This window comes from Momordica charantia (genome assembly GCF_013281855.1).
Source record: "Momordica charantia cultivar OHB3-1 chromosome 3 unlocalized genomic scaffold, Mcharantia_2.0 BLBB01000003.1, whole genome shotgun sequence".
Lineage (NCBI taxonomy): Eukaryota > Viridiplantae > Streptophyta > Magnoliopsida > Cucurbitales > Cucurbitaceae > Momordica > Momordica charantia.
This window is the reverse complement of record NW_028275161.1, coordinates 44,269-62,023: the sequence shown is the minus strand read 5'-3', so window position 1 is coordinate 62,023 and position 17,755 is coordinate 44,269. Positions and strand designations below refer to the sequence as shown.

Below are 17,755 nucleotides of genomic sequence, written 5' to 3'. Positions count from 1 at the left end.
CAGTTTTAGGAATAGATACAGATTCAAGGGATGCAATAAACGAACAAGTAGATGATGATAAATGGTTATATGAAACAAAAGAAGAAACAGGATAAGTACACTTACGCTTACCTTTTCGAAGGGCAATAGGAAGGTCATCACTCGTTCCTGGATCCATAGGCAAAGAAGCTGCTGGTACAGGGCATGAATCCGTAGGAGGTTGCCGACGAGAATAAACTTGAGTAATAGTGGGGAGAGAAGGATCAGGCGCAGAGGGAGATGTATTGCTAGGAAGTTCTTCAGTAGAAGTAGAGACAATAGAATAGACAAGAAAGGTATCATTTTCCTGTGACTGCTCCCCCTGACTGGTACTCAAGGACGATGAAAAAGGAGTATTTTCAAAGAACGTAACGTCAGGAGAGACAAGATATCTATTGAGATCAAGACAATAACATCGATACCCTTTTCGAACACGAGAGTAACCAAGGAAAATGGATTTCAATGACTTAGGGTCTAATTTGGTGAGCTGGAGGCGAACATCCCGAACGAAACAAGTGCAACCAAATATTTTAGGTTTAATAGGAAATAAAGGTTGCGTAGGACACAGAGTACGATAAGGTATTCCACCCTTAATAACTGACGAAGGCATGCGATTAATCAAGAAGCAAGCCGTCGAAACAGCATCAACCCAAAAGTATTTTGAAACATGCATTTGAAACATTAAGGCTCTTGCTGTTTCGAAAAGATGTCGATTTTTCCTTTCTGCAACTCCATTTTGCGACATAGTATCAACACACGAGAATTGATGAATAATACCATGTTCACTTAAATAGGAGCCAAGAGCACCAGAAAAATATTCCTTAGCATTATCACTCCGTAGAACTTTAAGAGAGCCACCAAATTGAGTTCAAATATAACCAAGTTACACGAGAGAAATCATCGACAAAAGTAACAAAATACCGAAATCCATTTTTGGACTCAATAGGACAAGGACCCCAAACATCATAATGGACTAATTCAAAAAGAGCATTAGCTCGTGTATTGACTCTAGGATAGGAACTGAGACGATGAAACTTAGCAAATTGACATAACTCACAATATAAAGAATGCAAACTGTGAAATTGAGGACGGAGACTCTTTAACACGGAGAGAGATGGATGACCCAAACGACAATGTTCTTCGAAAGGAGTTTGGCACTCGAGTGCAAACGGTGGCTGTAGGTATTTGTGTATCAAACGTGTAGAGGCCATTAGATTCACGCCCTTTACCAATAGTCTTCTTCGTTGTAAGATCCTGAAATAAGCAATAACCAAGAAAGAATAAGACACAACAATTGAGATCACGAGTAAGTTTACTGACAGAGATCAAATTAAAAGAAAATTGTGGCAAATTTAAAACAGAGATTAATGAAAGAGTTTTGGAGAGATGAATTGTGCCAGAGCCAAGAACAGGAAAAGTGGTGCCATCCGCTATTGTAACATCAGGTAAAGATGTAGATGGTGAAAAAGTAGCAAATAAATTGGGGTTACCTGATATATGATTCGTAGCACCAGAGTCAATGACCCATTTTGACGCGGAGGAAATAAGACATTTATTAGTATTACCTGAATCAGGAATGATAGTGATTGGATTAGAGGATGATGCCATCAATGACTCTTGATACTGTTGGAATTTAGCAAACTCTTCAGCAGAAATCGTTACCATTAATTTCTTTTCAACTTCAACAATATGGACACAAAAAAACTGCACTGAAACAGACCAAACCAAATCTAAAGGAGGAAAGGGAATCGAACCAAACCAATTGAACAGAGCCAAGTAAACCAAACCAATTGAACTGAAACAAACGAACCGGACCAGAACCGGTATAAATCAACCAAACCGAACTGGAATGTGACGAACCAGACTGAACCGAACTTGAACTGGATGAACCAAACCACTTGAAACCAAACCGGTTGAACTGGACCGCTTGAACCGGATCAGGTGTTTTCTAGAACCAAAAACCCTAAGTGCTACCCCACGACAACCAGAGGGGCGAAGGCGATTGGTGGTGACGGAAGCGCACGGCAACTGGCGGCGACGAAGGTGCGAAGAACGGCGAGACGAAACCCACGAATAGCAATTGGAAAATAGCAGCGTTGGCGAATCAGCAAACGGAAGCGCATGGCGGTGGCGGCGGTGGCGGCGGCGTCGACGGCAACGGCGGTGGCGGTGGTGGCAGTGGTCGTTGGCGGTGGTCGTCGGCGGCGGTCGTAGTGTTGGATAGCAATAAACAAAACCCTAAGGGACAAAATCCTAATGGACACAAAACCCTAATGGGCATCAAAATCCTAATGGACACAAAAATTTTAGAAGAAACCTAGAGCTCTGATACCATGTAGAGACTAAGGTTGGAGAGAATCCAATGTTCTGTACTCTCATTATTAAAGTCTATATATATTGACAAATATACAAGGTTGACCTAATCCTATACGGAGAAGGTAAAGGACAAATTAATATTAATACAAGAATATAAAATATTAATTAAGGTTGAATATATTGACAAACCCTAATGGGCATCAAAATCCTAATGGGCACAAAAATTTTAGAAGAAACCTAGAGCTCTGATACCATGTAGAGACTAAGGTTGGAGAGAATCCAATGTTCTGTACTCTCATTATTAAAGTCTATATATATTGACAAATATACAAGGTTGACCTAATCCTATACGGAGAAGGTAAATGACAAATTAATATTAATACAAGAATATAAAATATTAATTAAGGTTGAATACAAGGGGATCTTTCAAGTTCTTCTGTTATGGTAAAGGAAGTGGCTCGGTTTTGTGATCTTAAGTTCGAGTTTTTCATTCTCACTCGTTAGATTCGCATAGTGTTCCCTTGGCCCTTGATGGTAGGTTTTTTCGAAGAATCCCTGTGATTGTCACGATCGGAAGATTTGAGTTTCGTTCGAGTTTGTCCCGAGAAATTTTGGTTTGGTGCATTGGTAATCAAGCTTTGTTGGTATTGATTTTTGGGAGGCTTGGTCTTTGGTGTTCATTGCTTCTGTTGGCTTAAAGAGGCTTTTGCCAAGTTTTATCCTTCAACTTCCAGGGATTCTAGTTCGATGCTTATGGCTGTGACTTTTCATCTGCATATGGGCGTTGGTTTTGGGCTTTTTACAGCAGGCGTTTTTCTTCGTTTCTCTATTCTATTTTGCTGTTGTTTTTTAAGCCTATTTGTACTTCCTCTGGCTTTTGTCTTTGGCCTTGGTCCTTGGTTCTCTATTACCTGGTTGCTTTTTCTTTTATCTTCGTTTCCTTTTTAATTCGTTTTGGAAGCTTGTATCCTTGAACATTTTTCTTCTTTTTCATAATTTAATGAAAAGTTTGTTTCTTGTTAAAAAAAATAATAAATAAATAAAACACAGCCTTTATAGCATTAAGCCATAGAAGATCAGCTTGAGACATGGCAAGCCCGAGAAGAAGCTGAAACAGATTGTCCACTGACACATTGCCAAAAACACACTGGCCAAATTTTTTTTTTGAACCAGAAACAACTTTTCATTGATATATGAAAAGATAAACACCGACCAAATTAAATTTCTGAAATAATAAATTTCAACAATGTCGAGCAAAAGGGCATAGAAAAAAGAGATGCACCATACTCTCCCCATGAGATTAACATATTGAGGGCGAGAGACTAGAACCGGGAAGTTTCTTATAGATGACGTCTGCTGTATTTACTTTCCCATACAAAAGGATCCACATGAAAAAACTAACCTTCTTTGGGCACTTGGTTTTCCACATGGCCTTGAATAAATATGTTGGCACTGTTACAGTTGAAGGGGGCTCACAAAGTGAAGCTACCGTGAAAGAACCAGATGAATCCAAGGACCACAATCTGCTATATGGCCTGCTGTTAGGAAAAGAAGGATTTAAAAGAGACAACAATGAAACAAATTCCACAAATTCATCATCTTTTAGAGACCTCCGAGTGTGTATTCTCAACAACAGACCCTCAATCCAGATGTGAGACAAAAATAAAATGCGAGAACCGGAGCCTAGCTTAAATCCAAGAACTGATTCAATTGCTTTCAATGTCTAGAAATATTAATCCAAGGACTCCTGAGACATCCATTTATCTTTTCACCAGAAGATCAACCAATATCATCATCATCATACAAGCTTGCCACAACCTGATGCCACAATGCATCAGTTTCACGACCGAAACGCCAACCTTATTTGGCCAAAAGGGCCCTATTTTTCTTAGATAAGCCGCCTACTCCCAAACCACCATCATCCATGTGTTTGGACGTAATATTCCATTGAACGAGGTGATTTAAGGCCCCATTAGATCCACTTTTCCATAAGAAAGTCCTCATATACATTTATCAATTTGTTTACAAACCCCTAAAGGCATTTGAAACAAGGAGAGGTAATAAAGAGGGACATTAGCTAAAACTGACTTGCAAAGAGTCAAACGACCCCCTCTGGATAATTGAAACCGCTTCCAACGATCCAACATTTTCTCGATTTTTCCACAATAGGGCTCCAAAAAACGGTGGATCTCGGGTTTCCCCCAAAAGGTAGACCAAGATACAAGAATGTAAAAGAAGCAATCTGACAATTCATAAAAGAAGCAACCTGCTGAACTTTTTTGGGCTGAATATTGATTCCCCTAACAGCTGATTTCTCCCAATTAACTGTAAATCCCGACAGCCATGCATAGGCTTTAATAACCTTTATACGATTGTTCAACATAACATCATCATCCTTACAAAAAATAAGAATATCATCTGCAAATTCAAGATGAGAAACGTGGACATTCTTCTTCCCAACCAAGAAACCTTCTAAGGAGCCTCCCAAATGAATATTATCCACAATGCTGCTGAACACATCCCCTACTAGAAGAAAGAGCCCCTGGAAGCCAAGATTCGACCTTCAGGTCTCTCATTTATGAAAATAGAATATTTAGTCCCACGAATACGACCATTAACCCAACTGCGCCATCTTCTACCAAACTGTTTTTGCAGAAGGACTTCCTCTAGAAAGGTCCAATCCACCATATCAAAAGCCTTCTCAAAGTCGAGCTTAAGCAACCACCCACTTTTCTTTCGAGCCTTATAATCCTCTACTGCTTCATTGGCGATCAAAATTGGATTCATACTATTTCTTTGAAAGGCACTTTGAGTGATTGAAATTGTTGATGGCATAACTTTTTGAGGCGCTCAGCTAGAAGCCTAGAACCTTGGCCATTACCTTGTAAATGGAGGAAGAAAGACTTATTGGTCTGCAATCACGGATCCTTATGGCTGCAGCCTTTTTAGGTAAAAGGCAAATAAAGTTCTCCTTGGGACAAGCATTGATATGCCCTTTGGAACTCATTAAACAAGCGAACAAAATTAGCTTTCAAAGGTTGCCAGAATCGAATAAGAAATTCTGTAGTAAACACATCAGGGCCTGGGGGCTTTATTCTTATCAAGATCATTCAATGCAGACCATAATTCTGATTCTTCAAAATGCCTTTCCAACCACAAACCATATGCAGGGGAAATGGGACGCCAGCAAATCCTCCTTGGAGAAAACCGAGGGCCAGATCTGCCAGAATATAACCTTTCGAGATAAGGCAAAAATCTCCTCTTCGATATCTTTCTAATTAACGAGTGCACGACCCTACTCATTAATCAACTCCGAAATCACGGCCTTTTGTCTGCGGGCAGCAAGAAACTTATGAAAAAATCTAGAGTTCTCATCTCCCTCTTTTAGCCAATGAATCTGGCTTTTTTGGAACATATTTCTTTCATTCTCAATATATAAACTGAGCAAATCTGTCTAAAGAGCACATCTGTTTTCCATTTCTTCAAGGGATAATCCGCTGACTTCCTCCTTAACATCCAAAGAGGAGATTTGTTATAGGATCCTTACTTCTACCTCCTTTTTGCTCTTCTTGTTTCGCAGATGCCAAACTTTAAGTGATGATTTCAGATTGCATAGCTTAGAATATAAAACCTGACCATCCATAGGATTGGTCATTGGCAAGCTTGGATTCAATAAAGCTAATGCAATCCTTATTATGTAACCATGAATTGAAGAAGCGAAAAGGGCTAGGACCCCACTGAAAATCCCCTGCCTCTAGGATAACAGGGAAGTGATCTGAAGTTGTTCGTTCAGCCCACGAAACCCTGGAGTTTGAAAAAACATCCTCCCATCCTGTTGATACCATAAATCTATCCGACAAGGAATGAGTATATTCAAGATTTGGCTTGGACCAAGTATATTTACTGTTGGCTAATGGAATTTCCACGATGTCAAATTTCTTGATCAAATTATTGAACTTCTTCATGGCTTTTGTCGAGCGAACACAAGATGATCTATTAGAGGGCTAGCGAATGATGTTAAAATCACCTCCATTGCACCAACATCTTTCGTAAAGGGTAGAAAAATCCCAAAGCTCTTGAAAGAAAAACTTTATTTCCTTATAGTCTGTTGGACCATAAACAATAGTAAGCCAAATATAATCAATATTGGAAAAAGAAATGAGAACTGATAAAGAATACCCCCCTTGATGACATCTTCGATGCATATCCGGCCTTCATCCCACATAATTAAGATACCTCCAGACTTTCCATAGGAGTCGATGGCTAACCAGCCTATGTCTTTAGAGCTCCATAGAGATTTAATCAAATGCGGCTCGAATTGCTGTAACTTCATTTCTTGTAAGCATACTACACCTGGACAATGATTCTGAATGAACTTTTTGATCTTCAAGCGTTTATCTTCATTGCACAAGCCTCTGACGTTCCATGATAAGACTTTCATTGCGAAGTAGAGATTGGAACTAGATTAATTTTTTTTAGATAAGAAACATCTCTATATTGATCAAAAAAGAAAGAACAAACTAGAGGCTGGGGAAGAGGGAACCCCACCAAACAAACTAAACAACCGCTTTCCAATTGTGCATAAACATGGAAAGGTTGTAGTTATAAAGAATTTGCTATAATTGATACACCACTGAGAGGTAGTGTGCTGTACATTCCTTAAAAAAAAACCAAAAGTAGTCGACTTATCTTCGAACATGCGAGAATTCCTTTCCAGCCATAGATTCCATAGGAGAGCCCTTGAAGCACACTCCCAAATAAACTTAGTCTTCTTGGAACTAGATTAATGCCAACAAACTCTTGAATATCTTCTTCATAAGATTGCTCACAAATCACATTGCTAGGAATTTCAATAGAGTTAGAGACCGGTAAAGAGTCTGGACTACTGACGCTGACCTCTGAATCGCAATCTTCGTCGAAGCATGCTCAAGGAGAAGGAAGTGAAGAGTCTGGTATCTTCGTAAAATTGATGATACCATGCGAAATTGAGGGAGGAATACAGATGTTTGATACCAAAGAAGGAATCGAGGCATTGCGAGGGGAAGATTTCCTTTCTTTTCATTAAAAGCTGCCAACAAGTTTGCTTGCACTTCTTTAACCGAGGATAGCTTTTCCATATCATTAAGAACCGCCCACTTTTCCTTTTTCTTGGAATAAAAGAATGGAAGGGGGGCATAAGACTGTTAGTCTTCCTTGCTTCTAAAGTAATTGAAGAGCCTTTCCGTTGACTCTGAATCCCAACAAAAGGTTCTTTTGAACTTGTGTCTCTTGAGACCCCACCATTGTTATCCAGCTGGACAATAGTAGATGGTATCTATCTGTCCTCCTTGGGGAGATCAACCGATGCAAGTGTCTCTTCAATCAGAAAATGTTGATTTTCATTGGAATAGATATCGAAACATTAGGAAAACCTTTCAACTTCCATAACCGTTTGAAATCTGACAATGTCTAGTGGAATCGAAAGTGTTGGGCCTCTTTTCTATTTTGATCTGTTTTCTTTCTCACTCCCTTGGGAGTTTGTATCCTTGAACTTTTTCTCCTTTTCATATATTAATGAAAAGTTTTTTCTTGTTAAAAAAAAAAGATATCAATGAAAAGTTTGTTTCTCGTTAAAAAAAATATACAACCATCAACATCTTACATCAGGTGGAAACAGTTCTTGCAAAAAAGTGAAAGGTGTATATTGGACTTCATGAAAACCTTAAAAAGGCCTCAGGCAAAAGCAAAAACTTACCTCAACACAAGCACAAATCGAGGGTGAGAGAGAGATAGCATGGAACACAATTGAAAAAGAAAAGTGCACTAATGGATTAATAACATTTCCTAGTCCTCACCTCTTGCGCCTCAACAAATTCAGACCGCGTCAGTTCAATGGCCACTTTGTTTTCCAGAAGCTGCATAAGGAGCATCAAATAAACGCCAGCCATCCATATGGCAGAGTGTTGCAAACTGACTTCTGCTAAACACTTAGCTTCATATAGTTAGTTAACTATAAATTTGATTTTCTTTACAAAATGATATCATCCACCGTATGTAACTAAAAGCAATTCCGAGCCAAGGTAGAGTTTACCAGTAAAAGACGAAAATATGGAATCATGTGGTGGTTGAGAAATTTATTATAACATTTCGTTCGGATTAGATATATTTCAAAACAATTTAAATCATAAACTTGGTCATACTCTAAATGTGCAATATATTGTTGTTTAAAGTGGTATTGAAATAAGCTTGAATTGGTAATACTTTTAACCCTGACAAGGGTCAGTAAAATACAACAATAATCAATCTTCATGGTAAAAATAATTTTACACGTTAAACTGTCATAAAGAATTTCCATGGAAGAAACTCCTATTTCTTTTATACACAATATGCACTGAAAAACAAACAAATAAATCTCAACACTTAGAAGCAGAAGTATGGAAAACATTCCAAGTCTTACCTCTTACACCATCAGTTATCCCAAGCTTCACCAACTCCTCTGCAAGTAACATATCATTTTTTCAATGTTAAAATCAGTTTAACTAAAGTTCTACAAGCAAAATTGAGTTATTAAAGATTGTGGTGAAAGACTTAATTACCAAAAAGAGTCTAAGCAAGTTTTTTTAAATTAAGTTATGAACACTATTTCCTCTCCCGTGTTTCTTTGTTTCATTATTACTTTTTAAAAATATTTGAAAATCTAAACCAAATTTTGAAAACTAAAAATAAGTAGGTTTTAAAAACTTGTTTTTGTTTTTGCAATTTGACTAAGAATTCAAATGTGTTTATAAAGAACGAGAAAAAGGTACCAAATAAATTGTGGAGAAGCAAACGTAAATTTTTTAAAATAGAAAACTAAAATTGAAATCGTTATCAAACCAGACCTTAGTGATAACACGTTTGGGTAGCTGCTTTTTCAAAATTGTGTTTTCTTGTTTTCCTTGGCATGTTCTTATAAATGATTTCATTTTTAGATCAAATTAAGTTTCTCTTCCTTCCATATTACAAATTTGTGAAATTGTGAATAGTTATTTCAATCATAGTTCTTAAAAACATTTTTAACCTAAAACTATTTCAAAAGCAGTTCCACAGACAAGTTAGATTGGTCTTCTTAAGAAAAGTAAAAAGCTTACACTAACATAAACAAAAAATTGTTTTGGAAATAATCTGTCTGGAAGAACAAAGAAACAAAAATACTAAAATAGAAAACTGTTCTGTTAGGTACGCATTATAACACGTTACTGTATCAAAAAAATAAATAATCAGACACTCTTTTTCCAAATGTAGGACACATGTTGGAGCATGCCATGTTCGACACATGTTAGGCACCAGCACTTTGCAAAAAATAAAATGTTATGCTTCCAAGCTCAAAAGATTTTAGCCACGACTAAGATGATTGCATCCCAAACTTGGCGGATGTCCAAGTCTTAGAATTGAGATGTATTCTAGGAAATATGGAGGTTTCAATAGTGGTTGAACATGTAAGAGAACAGAGTCAACAAAGGAGAAGGTGGGTAGGGGAGAGGAGAGAGAACAGAGCATACTTACTTTTTTAGCATAGCACCAATTTTGTCTAGGTGTAAATTGAAGAGACTTCACAACTCTAGACTTGGTATCTTCTTGCCCCAAGCACAGACACAGACTTTAGAACTCTAGCTTAAAGAACTTCGCACCCCAAATACACCCCAAATACAGATTAAACAACTCCAAACTAATTAACTCCCCAGATTTACTCTCCATATTAAACAACTCTAGACTAATTAACTCCCCATATTTTCCTTTTCATATATCAATGAAAAGTTGTTTCTCGTTAAAAAATAAATAAATGAAAGTTATATTGTTTTAATTTCCTATTGTATTTAGGTTTTAATGGTTTGGGTTTCCTTGGTCTAATAGGTCTTATCCTAATATACAAGGGTTTCATTTTCTTTTCCTTGTAGCTACTATTCATATCCTTGTTTCAATTCTTTGAAAGTAAGTAAGAATTATTTTTTCTTATTAATTGACAATAAATAACTCCGCTCCTTCCCTCAAACACCCCCTTTATCTTTTAGCCATGAATTGAAGAATCAAAATGGACTAGGCTCATTTGCAGTCCTCTCATGAAAAAGAATAAAACTGGAAACGAAAAACTATCTATCTATTTTTTCTTTTTCTTTTTTTCTTCTTTTCTTCTCTTCTTTTTTGGACAAAAACGTACATGCAATAATGCAAGATGAGAAAGGGGGATGATAAAAAAATCCTGCCACCCTCCGCTATAGCTAAGGAAGCTTACAAAAAGCTCTCTAATTAGTGCTAATCAAACAATAAACTTATATTCTGTAGTAGTTAAAGCATGAACCATGATTCTAAAATATTTACCTTGGATAGTAAGCATCCCAGATAGAATACGCTTTGCACACTCTTTGAAAAGTCCTTTAGGCCGGCTAAAGATAACAACCATAAGATCCACAAGTGCATAAACAGCACTTTTTGGCAGCCATTCCCCGTCAATAGGATATGGTGCCAACTCAAGCTTGTCTCCAGACGTTCTTCTCATGCTTCCAAAATGTGCAGGTTCCAAAGATTCTCTGCTTATGGAACTTGGTCTGTTGATACTTCTGAGTTGATCTTGAAGCTGAGCATGTTTTTCAGTGAGAGCCAACCTATCTTTATAATGTAGATCCAACCTGGAGAGACTCTGATTTAAAGCATTCATTTCTTTAGTAAGACCCTCAATGTACTGTGTTTGTTGCAAATCAGCCTTCATAGCAGCATCTAATTTATCTATATGTTGAGCAGCATTCTTGTAATCACACATCCGAAGTCGATAAAATATGTGAAGCAGCTCATTGTAAAATAATAAACCAACACACTGTTGTCTCTTTAATAGAGAGGCAAGGCAAGACAAGCAGTGAAGAAAGAATTAGTATGTGTGCACAAACTCAATTAGAATAAAAAAAAATATACTTTTGAAGATAGACCAGCTTGTTAATCTTTAGATGTTTTGTTGCTGATATACAGCTAATGAGAACAAAGAAGGGATCAAATCCACTTACTTTCTCAGGTTCAATAGATTCCCAGACCTCATCACATTTATTAACAGCTTGTTCAACAGAATTATCATCGTACCATTGCATAAGGTGCACATGAAGGATAGAAGTTGCAAAAAACATCTTTCATGCATAAGAAAACAAGACAGAGTTAGATGTGTATAATAAGACACTGAATTGTTTAAACAAATTTCACCGATGAGAAAGGGTACGATGAATACAATGAAGTTTAGTCAAGAAATCCAACCACAAATGAGGATCATCCTAGACTAAAATATAAAAACTTAGAACAGATACAAAAAGGGAGCCCAAGAGTTACAGGTTACAAGTATTCGCCCCAAGGTATACTAAATTTAGAGGCTACATAAGGTTGATGTCTTTCTCTTTTAAAAACTTTCTTCAGTGACACCCAAATTTTTAAGATTTTCATTATCCCATGCATGATGCATCATAATACTTCATAATACTATAGTCTATATTTTTCATATACAATTTTATATGATACGTCCACACACACACAAAAACTCAGATTTTAAAAATTTTCATTATCCCATGCATAATAATACTTCGTAATACTATAGTATATACAATTTTATATGGTACGTCCACACATAATTGCAGCAACTTCTGCTTTGTTTGATTTCTCCCATTGCCTGAATTTTTTCTCTTTTATCGATTCCAGCACCTATTTTTCAGCCCCCTATGATTATTTTTTTTTTCTTTTTGTTGATTCTTGCAGCAAATTCTGCTTTGTTCGAGGTCTCCCACTGCCTGATTTTTTTCTTTTTTTTTTATCGATTCTTCTAGCCCCAAACTTCAGCACCAACATTTTGGCCGCCCCATAATTCCTTATGTTTTTTTCAAATAAGCACACACACACACACACTGCCCCAAAAGAATTTTAATTAGCACGCATGTCCGTGCACACACCACAGATACAGATTTCAACACCTATGCTTCGGCCACCCCATAATTCCTTTTCTTTTTGAATCAGCACACACACCACCCCAGAATTATTCTTTCTTTTTTGCATGCACGCGCACACACCACACATACACAACCTATCTTCCAACCTTGGAGAAACCCTATTATAGTCGTGCTTGGGATAGGAAGAGCTTCAAATAATCGGGAAACCTTCCTTGAAATATTGAAACTCAAAACAATAGGAAAAACTTCAAATAATTGGGGAACCTCTTTGAAATATTAAAACTCAAAAGCAACAGTTGGAAGGAATATCTAACAGTGAAAATTATAAGGGATTAAATGACAAAAGGGAATTTTTCTATCTCAATTCATATTTCCTTCTCAAGTTTAGCTTATATTTGGTTAACTAATGTCTATGGTTCAACAGATTATTAGGAAAGAGAGTACTTCTGGACAAAACTTCATGACATTGCTTGCTATTCTGGATCTGTGGTGCATTGGTGGTGATTTCAATGTTATTAGATGGTTCTTAGAAAGATCTTCTGGTGGTAGAATTTCAAAGGCCATTAAGAAGTTCAATTCCATCATTGGGGAGTTAGAACTGATGGAGGTTCCCCTATCCAACGGTAAGTTTACATGGTCGTAGTCTGTAAATGATTCAATCCATTATCTTTTGGACAGGTTTCTTATTTCCAAAGGCTGGGAGGATTTATTTAACAATTCTAGAATATTAAGAGCTGAAAGGATTACAGCCAAAGCAAGCATAGCTCAATAGTAATTGGCATATGTTTCCAACCAAGAGGTTGTGAGTTCGATCCCCTCCCCCACATGTTTTATTCAAAAGAAAAAAAGAGCTTTAAGGATTACATCAGATCATTTTCTCCTATTTCTTGAGGCAGGTGATTTCCTTTGGGGCCCTTCCCCCTTTCATTTTTTAAACTCACGGCTTAAAGAACAAGGATTGCATAGGCCTTATTGAGTCTAAGTTGGCAGCAATATCTCCCAAATTCGGAGGGCAACGAATAGTCGGAGATATTGATATTCCTTCGATATTTTCTTCAAGAGGCAGACCAATCAAAACCTCCTTTTCCAGAATACACATAGCCAAGACTTCCTCTAATCCTCCCTCCTTATTAATGATATTTAAATAGTTATGTATCACTCCATCCTCGATAAGGTGATTTATGGAATCTTCCATAATCTCACCAACCAGTGATTTTTGTGCCTGCAATTCCTTATTGGTCTCCTCGATCATTTGCATCTATCTATCTTCAACCTCATATGTGACAACTGGCATCCCTCTATCTTCCTTATCACGACCCACTAACTACTGATTGGCGTTGATATAATTTTTTTTTTTTATGAGAAACTGCACTTTCATTGAGAGAAATGAAAAAAAGAAGATACACAAAAACGGCATACAAAAAAACAGCCGGCAAAGGAAACCCTTATAAGAACGGGCTCCAATCCAAAAGAATAAGACCTAACGGATAATTACAAAAGGCCTTAGTAGCCAAATCCCATAAGGAAGTATTAAACCTAATGAAGTCCCAAACATAATCCACAGATTTCTCCACACCCATAAACAACCTATTGTTCCTCTCCAGCTAGATACCCCATAAAGAAGCCGAAAAGCACGCTTGGCAGAGAAAGCGCCCTCTATCACGCGGGGGGGGGGGGGGGGGGGGGATAACAACACTTCCTCCATCATCACCCTGCAATCTCTGGAACGAACCCAAGCAATACCAAAACCTCTAAAAAAACGACACAATAACTTCTGCGCAAACTGACAAGACCACAACAAATGCTCAAGATCTTCCGCAGCATTCCTACACAAAACACACCACTGCGGGCCCAGGCAAAAGGAAGACATCCTTTGAATCCGATCCAAGATATTGACTTAACCAAGTAAGACTTGCCACCCAAAGAAGAAAGAACTTAATCTTCTTAGAAATTTTGATCTTCCAAAGAGAAGTAAACCAAGGGGTCACCAGGGACGGAGAAGAGGAAGAAGAAAGAGAAGCCAAAAAGGATGAAGACGATGGGGAAATTAGGACATGGAAAAAAGAGCTACAAGAAAAACCTCCCGAGGGGTTGGGAATCCACACCCTCACGTCTTCCCTCCCAAAGGATAACGAAACACTAGACAACAGATCAAGTAACGCAAGTTAACTATAACAATCAGACCAAAAACCTGATATTAGAGTAGAAAGACTGAACCAGAAAGCCAAAAGAATGGCAAGAAACAGACAGAACCAATGAACCAAACCAAACTAAACCAGATGAACCAAGCCGATCTGAGTGAACCGGTCCTAACCGGACCAAACCGATCCAAAATGCAAACCGAATCGAGCTGAACTGAGCCGAGCCGAACCGAGCGAACCGACCAAACCGGTCTAGGGTTTGTAAGACAGCCACAACCCATGAAATACAAGCAGCAGACGACGGCGACTCGGGCAGCAGCTGACGGCAACGGAACAGGGGCGCGAGGCTTGAATAGTAGCAGACGGCAACAGATCTCGACGGCGAACAACAACGCCCGTGACAAACCCGTAAAGATCCGCCTTGAACGACGAACTCGAATGACACTACTGCCGAAGAGGACGAATGCCGAAATAGTGACCTACCGTGCCAGAAGTAGGATGCGCCGTTTTTGGATAACAGCGGCTAGGGTTCCGGCAACGGTAATGACAGCGGCTAGGGTTTAAAGGTAAGGATGGTGACTAGGGTTTCTAAAGACTCTTAGCATATTAGGGTTTATTTTGGCTCTGATACCAACTTGGTTTATTTTGGTTCTAATACCAACTTGGTTTTGATGGAATAAAATTATTTGTATTCCAATATATATTAATAATAAGAAATACATAGTCTTCTTATATAGAATAGAGGCTCAAACATAAATGGAAATAAAGATAAAATAACAATTAATATTGACAACTAATTTACAGCTAATATTTACAAATAATAAACCAACACAAACCTTACTTTATCTTTTGGTTCTTGTAATATTTTGAGGACTGGAACTTTATTTATTTCGTTGTTTAGTTTTCTTTTTACTCTTCTTGGGAGTTCGTATGCTTGAACATTTTTCTATCTTTTCAACGAAATGTATGTTTCTTGTTAAAAAAGAAATATAAAAAAAATCAAGCTCCAAGAGGGCTTAGAAGCTCTTATAAGTGGAAAGATTTGTTCTTTTTAGATTATTTTTGCATCTGGTTTGCTGTTCTGTTTGGATGACTCTGCTTGTTTGGGAGTGGTTCTTTCGTTGGATTCTTCATTGCTTGGTTTCTTTAGTTTGTTTGGGTTTTCTTAGGCTTTTGGTTAGATTGTCGGTGGTTCGTTTGTTGTTTTGGTGTTTTTGGTTAGTTTGCTGTTCTGTTTAGTTTTTAGTTGGTTTTTTCTTTTAATGGCTGCGATTTTTGCCTTTTTTGGTTGTTTCTCTTAACATTTTGTTCTTTTTCATCCATCAATGAAAAGTTGTTTCTGGTTAAAATTAAGAAACCAGCATATCTTCTTTTAAAAACTTTTGGAACTCGTTGGTACTTCTCCAAAACAATAAACAAAACTCTTATCTAATACTTCTGCAAAGCTCCTTTCAATGTGAAGAAAAACAATTTTTCGAACAATATAATTAAGGGTCTTCTTTGGGAACTTTGGTTGGGAAAGAATAGGGGTGAGTAGTCTAGCTCCGAATAGTTGTCTGTTTAATTACACTCTTCTAAATATAGACTCCAATTGGAGTACTTTTATGTAACCTCCTAGACATTTTCTTAAGGATGTCTCGTCCTCCATTTTTCTATATATTCGTTTTTAACGAAAGGTCTTTCTTTCTCTAAAATAATACAAAAAAATGCAATGTAACAGAGGGGCGATGGTCCATGCAAACAAGTCATATTCAATGTATGGGAAGTCATATTCCGCGTACAAATCATGATGGAGCATGAAAAACAATGCCACTCAAATATTACAGAAACAACAAGAAGATGCACTTCCAGAGGAATAAAGAAAGTGGGACACGAATACAGAAGCTTATTTACCAACCTGCAATTCGGGATAGCATATCTCAACAGAAAATACGTATCCCGACTCCAAGGCAGAGATTGAGTTTTGATAGTCTCCTTCAATAATCAAGGCATTTGCTAGCTGTGAATTGAAGTTGCAAGACCATAGCTTCACTGACAGTCTTAAATAAGTGCAATACCAACAGAAAATGAGAGGAATGAAAAAAAAAAGGCCGATTAGGCATACGGAAATAGGATGAGTGCTTACTCATGACCAGATGAATTGGTGAGATCAAGACCTTTATAAAGAATCTGTTTCTGGGGAGGAATAGCCCCAACGAGATGATAACACTGGCTTAATAAGCTATAAGCCCGGCACTTCAGTTCCAAGCATGATGGAATAGACTTCAGCAACAATTGCTGCCCGCGAAATTAAAAATCATCATTGATATCAAATTTCTCCCTCACTCTACATCATTATCCAAGGAAAATACGGGTAAAAGAAAAAAAAAAGTATCATACAGAACGCTCAAGATGGGATTTGGCGTGATTGACGTTGTGAGAATGAGTGAGTAGGAGGGTGGCAATGCGAAGTCGGGTCTTGACCTCAACGACTGGAAAGAATGACACTTGACTCTGACATATGGCTTCCAGGCACTTTATTGCCTTTCCTATTTCACCCTTCTTCTCGTGGTAATCTGCCAGCCTCCACAGTCCCTCCGCCACTGCTTCCATATCATGGGAATGAACAACGAAAGGAACGCAAAAATTAAATAGATAAATAAGGGATTCTTCTTCACTGGAGTGGAGGATTTCTCGTCTACGGGGAGAAGGGGAACCAAAGTGGAGGAGACGACAATCCGAAGCAACAAGGATGTAATTCGCAAATAGGTTCGGTTCTCTTTTTGTAAAAATCAACAAAACCGATCAGTTCGGTTCGACCATTAGTTTAGAATTATAAACTCAATGGGTTCGGTAAGTCGGTTTTGTTGCCTTTTCTTCTTCCATGGATCTGGATTGTGCAGTCAAAAAAAAAAAAAGAATAAGTTAAACATTTGAGACTTTTTTATAAAAACAAAAGGCTGTAAAAAAATAAAACAATATATATATAATTTTTTTTCTTTTTTTTGGATAAAGTGTTTAGTCATTTGTGAAAGATTTTGTTAAGTTAGGTTTTTTTTTTCTTTCAATCTCTTAACTTTAGTTGAGCTACCCACCTATCCTACTTATGAATATGAGTCCTTTGAGTTAGGAAAGAGGCAACAAAAGGAGGAGTGAACAAAAAAGACTAGAAGATTTTCCAAAAATATTTTTTTTTCTTTGTTCTTTTTTTTAAATCTTGACGTTCCGCACTCTGTTCTGGCTTCCTACAACAATCAGACCTTCGACAAATGTCTCTCCACTTTGGTGAATAGACCCAAAATATTCTCGATATTGGTGGTCAATGTGGGTTTATTTTGTTTTTATTTGTTGTGTTTATTTTAAAGG

The 17,755-nt window shown here is 37.5% G+C and overlaps 1 protein-coding gene across 2 annotated transcripts in view; it reads right to left on the bottom strand.

Moving 5' to 3' along the window:
* LOC111024925 (Tetratricopeptide repeat (TPR)-like superfamily protein) overlaps positions 1-17,144 on the bottom strand; it is a 34,495-nt gene extending 17,351 nt beyond the window's left edge. The window contains exons 1-7 of one of the 2 annotated variants that reach the window (XM_088122027.1): positions 16,790-17,144; positions 16,536-16,687; positions 16,308-16,449; positions 11,349-11,465; positions 10,672-11,173; positions 8,771-8,809; positions 8,169-8,293 (exon numbers count right to left, since the gene is read on the bottom strand). In XM_088122027.1, coding sequence (XP_087978153.1) covers positions 8,169-8,293; positions 8,771-8,809; positions 10,672-11,173; positions 11,349-11,465; positions 16,308-16,449; positions 16,536-16,687; positions 16,790-17,002 — 1,290 coding nt within the window. In that variant the 5' untranslated portion in view covers positions 17,003-17,144. The remainder of the gene's footprint in view (positions 1-8,168; positions 8,294-8,770; positions 8,810-10,671; positions 11,174-11,348; positions 11,466-16,307; positions 16,450-16,535; positions 16,688-16,789) is intronic. The other variant, XM_022302743.2, reaches the window with a different exon arrangement.
* Positions 17,145-17,755: the final 611 nt, after the last annotated feature.